The sequence below is a fragment of the Ictalurus punctatus genome, chromosome 7 (assembly GCF_001660625.3).
Source record: "Ictalurus punctatus breed USDA103 chromosome 7, Coco_2.0, whole genome shotgun sequence".
Taxonomy (NCBI): domain Eukaryota; kingdom Metazoa; phylum Chordata; class Actinopteri; order Siluriformes; family Ictaluridae; genus Ictalurus; species Ictalurus punctatus.
In genome coordinates, this window is record NC_030422.2 from 32809237 (window position 1) to 32821102 (window position 11866).

Here is an 11866-nt window from a genome sequence, read left to right on the forward strand (position 1 = left end):
TTTCATAGGCTTGTCCAAATGAGTTGTAGTAAACTTTAAACGAGCTTCGACATGCCTTTTCTTTAGTAATGGAGTCTTGCGGGTGAGCGTGAGCAGTGGAGTGCCCTGCCTATTGTTTACTCTGTGACAATGACACCTGCTGCCTCCATGTGTTTCTGGAGCTCTTTCCAAGTGGTCCTTGGCTCTTGGGCTACTCTTCTGACTATTCTTCTGACTCCCTGGTCAGAAATCTTGTGAGGAGCTCCTGTACGTGGCCAGTTGATGACGAAGTGATGTTGCTTCCACTTGTGGATAACGGCCCCAATGGTGCTTACTGGAGGATTCAGAAATTTTGAAATACGTCTGTATTCAATTCCATCAATATGTTTCGCAACAATACAGTTGTGAACGTCTTGGGAGAGCTCTTTGCTTTTACCCATCATGAGATGTTTCTTGAGTGACACCTTGGTAACAAAAAGCCTTTTTAATAGACCATTACTTTACTAACCCTGCTGATATTAATTTGAAAGATAGGGGGTATAAATACTTATGGATTTCAGCTGGTTCTTTGCCTTACCTTGCCTTATAGAACTGATTTTTCTCATCATGTTCAATACTTTTTTCTCGTGTCATTACACTTTATTACACAAAACTTTATTTATGGACTTTAATGTTGTGAATTCTTTATATTTGCAGGTTTCTTGAGTTAATACTGATGTCTGGTGAAAAGTTCACACTTTATATCGGTTTCTGATTTGTGACCCATCTGTATCTTATAGTGATCTAAACAAATTGTCACATCTTTTTCCAAACACTGAACTGTCTTCTGTTGGCCTGATGTGTCCTGCTGCATTAATATCAATGGAAGAGAGGTGGCACCAGTTTAACACAAGAATATTCACTGCTGTAACTGTGAACCTCAAAGTCTAGATCAGGGGTCATCGATCTTATCTGTAAAGGGCCGGTGTAGCTGCAGGCTTTCATTCCAACCAGACAGAATACATACCTGATCCCACTTCTTAAATCAGTTCATCTTGGTCTGCAATCAACCATCAAGTGTACCTCTTATTTGACTGGAATGAAAGCCTGCAGCCACACAGGCCCTTCGTGGATAACCTTGAGAACCCCTGGTCTAGATTATCAGGGTATGTTTGTGAAGTAAAGACAATCAACAGCACCATCAAACAGAAGAGGATTTTATTTAATAAAGAACAACGTGTCATACTGTTTTGTTCATAGTTATAGTTTAAGTATGAGTTTGCATGTGGACATCAACTAACACAAGTTGTCAGCAAAACAGGAACGCATGCGTATTAGAAACAAAACATGAAAGAATGAAAGATACTGAGCAGCGAAAAAAGAACTGATTATTTTTTCAAAGTTTCAAACGTTGTTATCAAAGGTGTCACATGACCATTTGAATCTCTTTGAAGGTGATCAACATTGTTATAATTCATTCATCATCACAGCCTATAGTTTAATTCAGTTACACGATACTAGACTAATTTAAATAAACAAAAGTTTGTTTAAATCTAATTTATTATAAAAAGCTTTATTGCTCCTGTATAAATACATAAAAAATGCATTTTGTAAAAAAAAAAAAATAAATCTTATTAATGGAGAAAGGATTTAAATATTCATTTAAGCTTAGTTCGGGCCTTCAGGAGTAATTGGGTGCTGGTCAACTGTTTTCATGTGTTTCTGCACCCACTCGACGCTGGGGTCTGCACACACCTGACGCCCGCTCTTTAGAGTAAAGCTGCAGAAGAGAGAAGATTTAGGTCAGTGTAAAACTCCAATAAAATCTGAAATAATAATAATAATATTAATAATAATAATAAAACTAGAGACTGAAAGCTTACATGACTCCAGGTTTTTGACACGGACGTTCTGTTTTTTCATACGCTGTAATGAGTCTTACAGGGATTTGATGTGTCTGGAAACTGAAACAGCATCGATCTGGTCCATTTTCATCTGTGTGAAAACATTTACACATTTAGTTCTGTGATTAAATACTCAAAGTAAAAAACATATTAGATATACTGTGTGTGTGTGTGTGTGTGTGTGTGTGTGTGTGTATATATATATATATATATATATTAATCTGGTAAGAGATTAAAATCGTGTGAGATTGATGATAAGGTGACGTTTTCTGTGAGGAGACATTTATTTAACATTTATATAAGGAGTCTGCAGTGTCAGTGCTCAGACTACATTTTGTGGTTTATCGGTAATATGACAAGCTACAGACATCCCATAGACATTTAATCTGGTATGACCATATTAAATATCTGATGCCATGTTGTAACTGTTCACAAATTGCTTATAATAATAACAACAACAACAACAATAATAATAATAATAATAATAATAATAATAATAATAATAATAATAATAATATCATAGTTACATATTAAAAAAGATTAACTTTATCTTACGCTCAGCCATTGTGAAGGACTGAAGGCAGGCGAGACCCAGCAGAACCAGCAGGAGACAACGTGAAGACATGACTTCTGATGGCGATGATGATGATGATGAGGGTGAGGGTGATGGTAACGATGCAAACAGAATGGTATTAATGCAGGTATCACCTGATACTTGAGTTTATATAAGCTGAAAAGAGGAGGGGGAGAGTGTGGTTTTGGTGTTTGTAGGCGATGAAAAAGTTCCGCTTTGTCTAAGAGGGAAAGAAAAGACATCTTCCATAGAATACCCGACCGCGGTTTACAGCTAAAATGAGAAAGAACTGCGCGGCGTTGAAGACTTTTTAATCAAGACTCACCTTTACACTCCTGTATTAATCACATAAAGTTAAATAAAGATGAAGTTCAACTTTATTGAAGTGAATCAGTAAATCTGTAGAGATCAAACTCTCGTGTTAAACAACACACCACGTCACACACAATACACAGAGATAATACATCATTAATATTAAATGGGGATAATTATTCACACAACATGTATTTGTGTTTGTGGTAAACAGTATTCCTTTTTATATTTAAACAAAGTATAAAAACTGTCATGATTAATAAAACAAACCCTCTAATAAATCATTTCCAGTGAGAGGAAAAATATTGATTCTGAAAAATCCCCTACTGTAGATTTCACATCAGCATTAATTTTCTATGTGTGTGTGTGTGTGTGTGTGAGTGTCTGAAAAACAGGTGAAGGTGCATTTCACCACATTATACCATTAAAACTGCACGTATGAATTCAAGTAAACACATCTGACACATTGGGTATAATACATTACGTGGTCAAAAGTATGTGGACACCTGACCATCACACCCATATGTGGTTCTTCCTGAAACTGTTGCAAAGTCAGAAGCACACAGTTATATAGAACGTCTTTGTACGCTGTAGCTTTACAATTTCTCTTCACTGGAACTAAGAGGCCCAAACCTATTATAGCATGACTGCACAAAGCGAGCTCCATGAAGACGTGGTGTGTGAAAGTTAGAAGAAGGTTGAAGAACTTGAGTGTCCTGCACAGAACCCTGACCTCAACCACATTTAACACGCTAGTGATGAACTGGAACTGGAGTCTCCTTACATCAACATCAGCGCGTGACCTCAACCTCACTATCACTCTTGTAGCTGAATGAACACAAATCCCCAAAGTCACGCCCCGAAATCTAGTGGAAAACCTTCCACTGGTTTTGGTGTTTGTAGGCGATGAGAGTGGAGCATATTACAACAACAACAACATCAACAACCATAATAATAATAATAATAATAATAATAATAATAATAATACAGTAAATTATAGGCTCGTGGTGGCTTAAAGCCATAGTAACATACCTTATATTGGTTTAACCAAGCCTTATTATTGGTTATATTGGTTACACACTTTATATCAGCTTCTGATTTGTGACCCATCTGTATCTTATAGTGATCTAAACAAATTGTCACATCTTTTTCCAAACACTGAACTGTCTTCTGTTGGCCTGATGTGTCCTGCTGCATTAATATCAATGGAAGAGAGGTGGCACCAGTTTAACACAAGAATATTCACTGCTGTAACTGTGAACCTCAAAGTCTAGATCAGGGGTCATCGATCTTATCTGTAAAGGGCCGGTGTAGCTGCAGGCTTTCATTCCAACCAGACAGAATCCATACCTGATCCCACTTCTTAAATCAGTTCATCTTGGTCTGCAATCAACCATCAAGTGTACCTCTTATTTGACTGGAATGAAAGCCTGCAGCCACACAGGCCCTTCGTGGATAACCTTGAGAACCCCTGGTCTAGATTATCAGGGTATGTTTGTGAAGTAAAGACAATCAACAGCACCATCAAACAGAAGAGGATTTTATTTAATAAAGAACAACGTGTCATACTGTTTTGTTCATAGTTATAGTTTAAGTATGAGTTTGCATGTGGACATCAACTAACACAAGTTGTCAGCAAAACAGGAACTCATGCGTATTAGAAAGAAAACATGAAAGAATGAAAGATACTGAGCAGCGAAAAAAGAACTGATTTTTTTTTCAAAGTTTCAAATGTTGTTATCAATGGTGTCACATGACCATTTGAATCTCTTTGAAGGTGATCAACATTGTTATAATTCATTCATCATCACAGCCTATAGTTTAATTCAGTTACACGATACTAGACTAATTTAAATAAACAAAAGTTTGTTTAAATCTAATTTATTATAAAAAGCTTTATTGCTCCTGTCTAAATACATAAAAAATGCATTTTGTAATATATATATATATGGGCAAAGGATTTAAATATTCATTTAAGGTCAGTTCGGGCCTACAGGAGTAATCTATCGCTGGTCAACTGTTTTCATGTGACTCTGCACCCACTCGACGCTGGGGTCTGCACACACCTGACGCCCACTCTTTAGAGTAAAGCTGCAGAAGAGAGAAGATTTAGGTCAGTGTAAAACTCCTTTAAAATCAGAAAATCTAATATTCTCACACACCTCAAACCTCCAAAAAATGTAAAGCGATATTATTTTAAAGTTGATATTATGCATAATCATTATGCAACAATGGATATGGAAATTCAACTTATTACAATAATAATAATAATAATAATAATAATAATAATAATAATAAAACTAGAGCGTGAAAGCTTACATGACTCCAGGTTTTGTACACCGATGTTCTGTTTTTCCATACGCTGTAATGCGTTTTACAGGGATTCGATGAGTCTGGAAACTGAAACAGCATTGAGCTGGTCCATTTACATCTGTGTGAAAACATTTACACATTTAGTACTATGATTAAATACTCAATAAAAAAACATATTAGATATACTGTGTGTATATATATATATATATATATTAATCTGGTAAGAGGTGCAGCATTTGCCTGTTTTAGATTGTACCACAGTGGTGTCGAAGTCTAGATTCTGATTGGTCAGGAGGTGTTGATTAATTTTCTAGAACAGCGAGTCTGACAGTAGCGCAGCTGCGTTTCTATAGTAACAGCTCATTCGAAGGGACTTGTACAGCAAGTACGCCCCACATAATCAGATTAAAATCATGTGAGATTGATGATAAGGTGACGTTTTCTGTGAGGAGACATTTATTTAACATTTATGTAAGGAGTCTGCAGTGTCAGTGCTCAGACTACATTTTGTGGTTTATCGGTAATATGACAAGCTACAGACATCCCATAGACATTTAATCTGGTATGACCATATTAAATATCTGATGCCATGTTGTAACTGTTCACAAATTGCTTATAATAATAACAACAACAACAACAATAATAATAATAATAATAATAATAATAATAATAATAATAATAATAATAATAATAATAATAATAATAATAATATCATAGTTACATATTAAAAAAGATTAACTTTATCTTACGCTCAGCCATTGTGAAGGACTGAAGGCAGGCGAGACCCAGCAGAACCAGCAGGAGACAACGTGAAGACATGACTTCTGATGGCGATGATGATGATGATGATGATGATGATGATGAGGGTGAGGGTGATGGTAACGGTGCAAACAGAATTGTATTAATGCAGGTATCACCTGATACTTGAGTTTATATAAGCTGAAAAGAGGAGGGGGAGAGTGTGGTTTTGGTGTTTGTAGGCGATGAAAAAGTTCCGCTTTGTCTAAGAGGGAAAGAAAAGACATCTTCCATAGAATACCCGACCGCGGTTTACAGCTAAAATGAGAAAGAACTGCGCGGCGTTGAAGACTTTTTAATCAGACTCACCTTTACACTCCTGTATTAATCACATAAAGTTAAATAAAGATGAAGTTCAACTTTATTGAAGTGAATCAGTAAATCTGTAGAGATCAAACTCTCGTGTTAAACAACACACCACGTCACACACAATACACAGAGATAATACATCATTAATATTAAATGGGGATAATTATTCACACAACATGTATTTGTGTTTGTGGTAAACAGTATTCCTTTTTTATATTTAAACAAAGTATAAAAACTGTCATGATTAATAAAACAAACCCTCTAATAAATCATTTCCAGTGAGAGGAAAAATATTGATTCTGAAAAATCCCCTACTGTAGATTTCACATCAGCATTAATTTTCTATGTGTGTGTGTGTGTGTGTGTGTGTCTGAAAAACAGGTGAAGGTGCATTTCACCACATTATACCATTAAAACTGCACGTATGAATTCAAGTAAACACATCTGACACATTGGGTATAATACATTACATGGTCAAAAGTATGTGGACACCTGACCATCACACCCATATGTGGTTCTTCCTGAAACTGTTGCAAAGTCAGAAGCACACAGTTATATAGAACGTCTTTATGCACTGTAGATTTACAATTTCTCTTCACTGGAACTAAGAGGCCCAAACCTGTTATAGCATGACTGCACATAGCGAGCTCCATGAAGCCGTGGTGTGTGAAAGTTAGAAGCAGGTAGAAGAACTTGAGTGTCCTGCACAGAACCCTGACCTCAACCACATTTAACACCTTTTGGATGAACTGGAACTGGAGTCTCCTTACATCAACATCAGTGCATGACCTCAACCTCACTAACACTCTTGTAGCTGAATGAACACAAATCCCCAAAGCCGCGCCCCGAAATCTAGTGGAAAGCTTTCCCCGAAGAGTGAAGCTTATTACAACAACAACAACATCAACAACCATAATAATAATAATAATAATAATAATAATAATAATAATAATACAGTAAATTATAGGCTCGTGGTGGCTTAAAGCCATAGTAACACATTTTATATTGGTTTAACCAAGCCTTATTATTGGTTATATTGGTTACACACTTTATATCGGTTTCTGATTTGTGACCCATCTGTATCTTATGTAGTGATCTAAACAAATTGTCACATCTTTTTCCAAACACTGAACTGTCTTCTGTTGGCCTGATGTGTCCTGCTGCATTAATATCAATGGAAGAGAGGTGGCACCAGTTTAACACAAGAATATTCACTGCTGTAACTGTGAACCTCAAAGTCTAGATCAGGGGTCATCGATCTTATCTGTAAAGGGCCGGTGTAGCTGCAGGCTTTCATTCCAACCAGACAGAATACATACCTGATCCCACTTCTTAAATCAGTTCATCTTGGTCTGCAATCAACCATCAAGTGTACCTCTTATTTGACTGGAATGAAAGCCTGCAGCCACACAGGCCCTTCGTGGATAACTTTGAGAACCCCTGGTCTAGATTATCAGGGTATGTTTGTGAAGTAAAGACAATCAACAGCACCATCAAACAGAAGAGGATTTTATTTAATAAAGAACAACGTGTCATACTGTTTTGTTCATAGTTATAGTTTAAGTATGAGTTTGCATGTGGACATCAACTAACACAAGTTGTCAGCAAAACAGGAACGCATGCGTATTAGAAACAAAACATGAAAGAATGAAAGATACTGAGCAGCGAAAAAAAGAACTGATTATTTTTTCAAAGTTTCAAACGTTGTTATCAATGGTGTCACATGACCATTTGAATCTCTTTGAAGGTGATCAACATTGTTATAATTCATTCATCATCACAGCCTATAGTTTAATTCAGTTACACGATACTAGACTAATTTAAATAAACAAAAGTTTGTTTAAATCTAATTTATTATAAAAAGCTTTATTGCTCCTGTCTAAATACATAAAAAATGCATTTTGTAATATATATATATATATATATATATATATATATATATATATATATATATATATATATATATATATATATACATATATATATATATATATATGGGCAAAGGATTTAAATATTCATTTAAGGTCAGTTCGGGCCTACAGGAGTAATCTATCGCTGGTCAACTGTTTTCATGTGACTCTGCACCCACTCGACGCTGGGGTCTGCACACACCTGACGCCCGCTCTTTAGAGTAAAGCTGCAGAAGAGAGAAGATTTAGGTCAGTGTAAAACTCCTTTAAAATCAGAAAATCTAATATTCTCACACACCTCAAACCTCCAAAAAATGTAAAGCGATATTATTTTAAAGTTGATATTATGCATAATCATTATGCAACAATGGATATGGAAATTCAACTTATTACAATAATAATAATAATAATAATAATAATAATAATAATAATAATAATAAAACTAGAGCGTGAAAGCTTACATGACTCCAGGTTTTGTACACCGATGTTCTGTTTTTCCATACGCTGTAATGCGTTTTACAGGGATTCGATGTGTCTGGAAACTGAAACAGCATCGAGCTGGTCCATTTACATCTGTGTGAAAACATTTACACATTTAGTACTATGATTAAATACTCAATAAAAAAAAACATATTAGATATACTGTATGTATATATATATATATATATATATATATATATATATTAATCTGGTAAGAGGTGCAGCATTTGCCTGTTTTAGATTGTACCACAGTGGTGTCGAAGTCTAGATTCTGATTGGTCAGGAGGTGTTGATTAATTTTCTAGAACAGCGAGTCTGACAGTAGCGCAGCTGCGTTTCTATAGTAACAGCTCATTCGAAGGGACTTGTACAGCAAGTACGCCCCACATAATCAGATTAAAATCGTGTGAGATTGATGATAAGGTGACGTTTTCTGTGAGGAGACATTTATTTAACATTTATATAAGGAGTCTGCAGTGTCAGTGCTCAGACTACATTTTGTGGTTTATCGGTAATATGACAAGCTACAGACATCCCATAGACATTTAATCTGGTATGACCATATTAAATATCTGATGCCATGTTGTAACTGTTCACAAATTGCTTATAAAAATAATAATAATAATAATAATAATAATAATAATAATAATAATAATATCATAGTTACATATTAAAAAAAGATTAACTTTATCTTACGCTCAGCCATTGTGAAGGACTGAAGGCAGGCGAGACCCAGCAGAACCAGCAGGAGACAACGTGAAGACATGACTTCTGATGGCGATGATGATGATGATGATGATGAGGGTGAGGGTGATGGTAACGATGCAAACAGAATGGTATTAATGCAGGTATCACCTGATACTTGAGTTTATATAAGCTGAAAAGAGGAGGGGGAGAGTGTGGTTTTGGTGTTTGTAGGCGATGAAAAAGTTCCGCTTTGTCTGAGGGAGAGGAAAGACATCTTCCATAGAATACCCGACCGCGGTTTACAGCTAAAATGAGAAAGAACTGCGCGGCGTTGAAGACTTTTTAATCAGACTCACCTTTACACTCCTGTATTAATCACATAAAGTTAAATAAAGATGAAGTTCAACTTTATTGAAGTGAATCAGTAAATCTGTAGAGATCAAACTCTCGTGTTAAACAACACACCACGTCACACACAATACACAGAGATAATACATCATTAATATTAAATGGGGATAATTATTCACACAACATGTATTTGTGTTTGTGGTAAACAGTATTCCTTTTTATATTTAAACAAAGTATAAAAACTGTCATGATTAATAAAACAAACCCTCTAATAAATCATTTCCAGTGAGAGGAAAAATATTGATTCTGAAAAATCCCCTACTGTAGATTTCACATCAGCATTAATTTTCTATGTGTGTGTGTGTGTGTGTGAGTGTGTGTGTGTCTGAAAAACAGGAGAAGGTGCATTTCACCACATTATACCATTAAAACTGCACGTATGAATTCAAGTAAACACATCTGACACATTGGGTATAATACATTACATGGTCAAAAGTATGTGGACACCTGACCATCACACCCATATGTGGTTCTTCCTGAAACTGTTGCAAAGTCAGAAGCACACAGTTATATAGAACGTCTTTGTACGCTGTAGCTTTACAATTTCTCTTCACTGGAACTAAGAGGCCCAAACCTGTTATAGCATGACTACACAAAGCGAGCTCCATGAAGATGTGGTGTGTGAAGGTTAGAAGAAGGGTGAAGAACTTGAGTGTCCTGCACAGAACCCTGACCTCAACCACATTTAACACGCTAGTGATGAACTGGAACTGGAGTCTCCTTACATCAACATCAGCGCGTGACCTCAACCTCACTATCACTCTTGTAGCTGAATGAACACAAATCCCCACAGCCACGCCCTGAAATCCAGTGGAAAGCCTTCCCCGAAGAGTGGAGCATATTCTAACAGCAAGGGGTTAATAAATCTGGAACGGGATGTTCAACAAGCATATATGGTATGGTTGTGAAGGTCAGGTGATCACATTTAAAAACAGTTAATCATAGTGAGAAAATCATTCTGAAAAATAAAACCAAATGCATTACATACTTGTGGAAAATGCGTGAACCATAACACGTGCACTGTCTAAAAACTGCGTTTGTGCATTCCACATGTGACTTGTGTGAAGGCCATGTGAGTTTCAGTAAGGGTCGATTTTCAGATTTTAAAAAGTTACAAAATGTGAATCAACCTGAACGTGTGAGAGAGAAAGAGAGCAGATCATTATGAGAAAAACATGAGCTCAGCAGAAAATGTGCAGGTTGTGGTCAACAGAATCTAGTGGGTGAGGGAAACAGCTTGATGAGGAGGAGAGTCGCACGCATATAGCGATTAGAAATAATGAGTTCGGCAGACGTTCCACTACATTACATGTAGCTATAAAAAGCTAAAGAGTATGTGTTGTTCTTTAATCAATAAAAATAATGCAATCGTTGACAAGTTGCTGTGGGATAAAACGGATAAGACACTTGCTGTTATTTGTAAATTATCAATGTGTAATGAATGTATATGGAGTGCGTGGGATGGGGAAAGCACACACGCCCATGTAGTGGTCAGTGGGTTATATAGTGCCGTGTAAGAACTTTATACTTGTGAAAATTGGAATGGAAAACATGTGGGGGAGGGGTGTATAAGAAGAAAATTAGGTAATGGTTTTATATGACAAAGCTGCTTAACCACACCCTTAATAGAGTTTAATAAAATGATTACGAGAGAAAAAAAATCTGAATTATTCCTCAGTCAGGCAACATCGTCACTAATTTGTGCTGATTTGATTCTTTTAGTGAGTCAAAATGGTATTTTTTTCATGCCAGAGCCTCAGAGGGTGGAAAGTGTGCAAATACGTTCACTCCTCAACAATTTTAGCATTAGCATTAAATAAAGTTATTGCTCTTTTAGCTGTCTCCTACAGTATATTGTAGTTGGAAGGTTGGGGTTTCCCAGCACTGCCAGGCTCTGAGTTACTGATCAGACGGTCAGGGGTTCCAGCCCCAGCACTGCCAAGCTGCCACTGTTGGGCTCTTGAACAAGGCCCTTAACCCTCTCTGCTCCAGGGGGCGCTGTGTCATGGCAGATCCTGCGCTCTGACCCTGGCATGCTGGGGTATGCGCAGAAAATTATTTCACTGTGCTGTAATGTATACACGATCAATAAAGACTCATTATCATTACCTGGACCAAAATGTGTCATTTTAAAATACAAAAGAGAATCCTCTCAGGGGCCACCTAGTGTTCGGGTCCCTGGACTGCAGTCCATGATGCTCATTGGGATAACA

At 36.5% G+C, this 11866-nt stretch overlaps 3 protein-coding genes across 3 annotated transcripts; all 3 read right to left on the reverse strand.

Annotated features, from left to right (window-relative positions):
* Positions 1 to 1159: 1159 nt before the first annotated feature.
* On the reverse strand, positions 1160 to 2551 carry LOC108268115 (C-C motif chemokine 3). The gene is made up of 3 exons (XM_017472837.3): positions 2418 to 2551; positions 1842 to 1953; positions 1160 to 1738 (listed from the first exon to the last, which is right to left on the reverse strand). The coding sequence occupies exons 1-3, from the start codon at positions 2485 to 2487 to the stop codon at positions 1627 to 1629; spliced, it is 294 nt and encodes a 97-aa protein (XP_017328326.1). The 5' UTR covers positions 2488 to 2551; the 3' UTR covers positions 1160 to 1626.
* Positions 2552 to 4272: 1721 nt separating this feature from the next.
* On the reverse strand, positions 4273 to 6113 carry LOC128633078 (C-C motif chemokine 3-like). Its single transcript, XM_053681730.1, has 3 exons — positions 5811 to 6113; positions 5068 to 5179; positions 4273 to 4839 (listed from the first exon to the last, which is right to left on the reverse strand). Exons 1-3 carry the CDS (start codon positions 5878 to 5880, stop codon positions 4752 to 4754), a joined length of 270 nt encoding a protein of 89 aa, XP_053537705.1. The 5' UTR covers positions 5881 to 6113; the 3' UTR covers positions 4273 to 4751.
* Positions 6114 to 8150: 2037 nt separating this feature from the next.
* On the reverse strand, positions 8151 to 9411 carry LOC128628692 (C-C motif chemokine 3). Its single transcript, XM_053681731.1, has 3 exons — positions 9255 to 9411; positions 8540 to 8651; positions 8151 to 8305 (listed from the first exon to the last, which is right to left on the reverse strand). The coding sequence occupies exons 1-3, from the start codon at positions 9322 to 9324 to the stop codon at positions 8218 to 8220; spliced, it is 270 nt and encodes an 89-aa protein (XP_053537706.1). The 5' UTR covers positions 9325 to 9411; the 3' UTR covers positions 8151 to 8217.
* Between the last annotated feature and the right edge of the window lie 2455 nt (positions 9412 to 11866).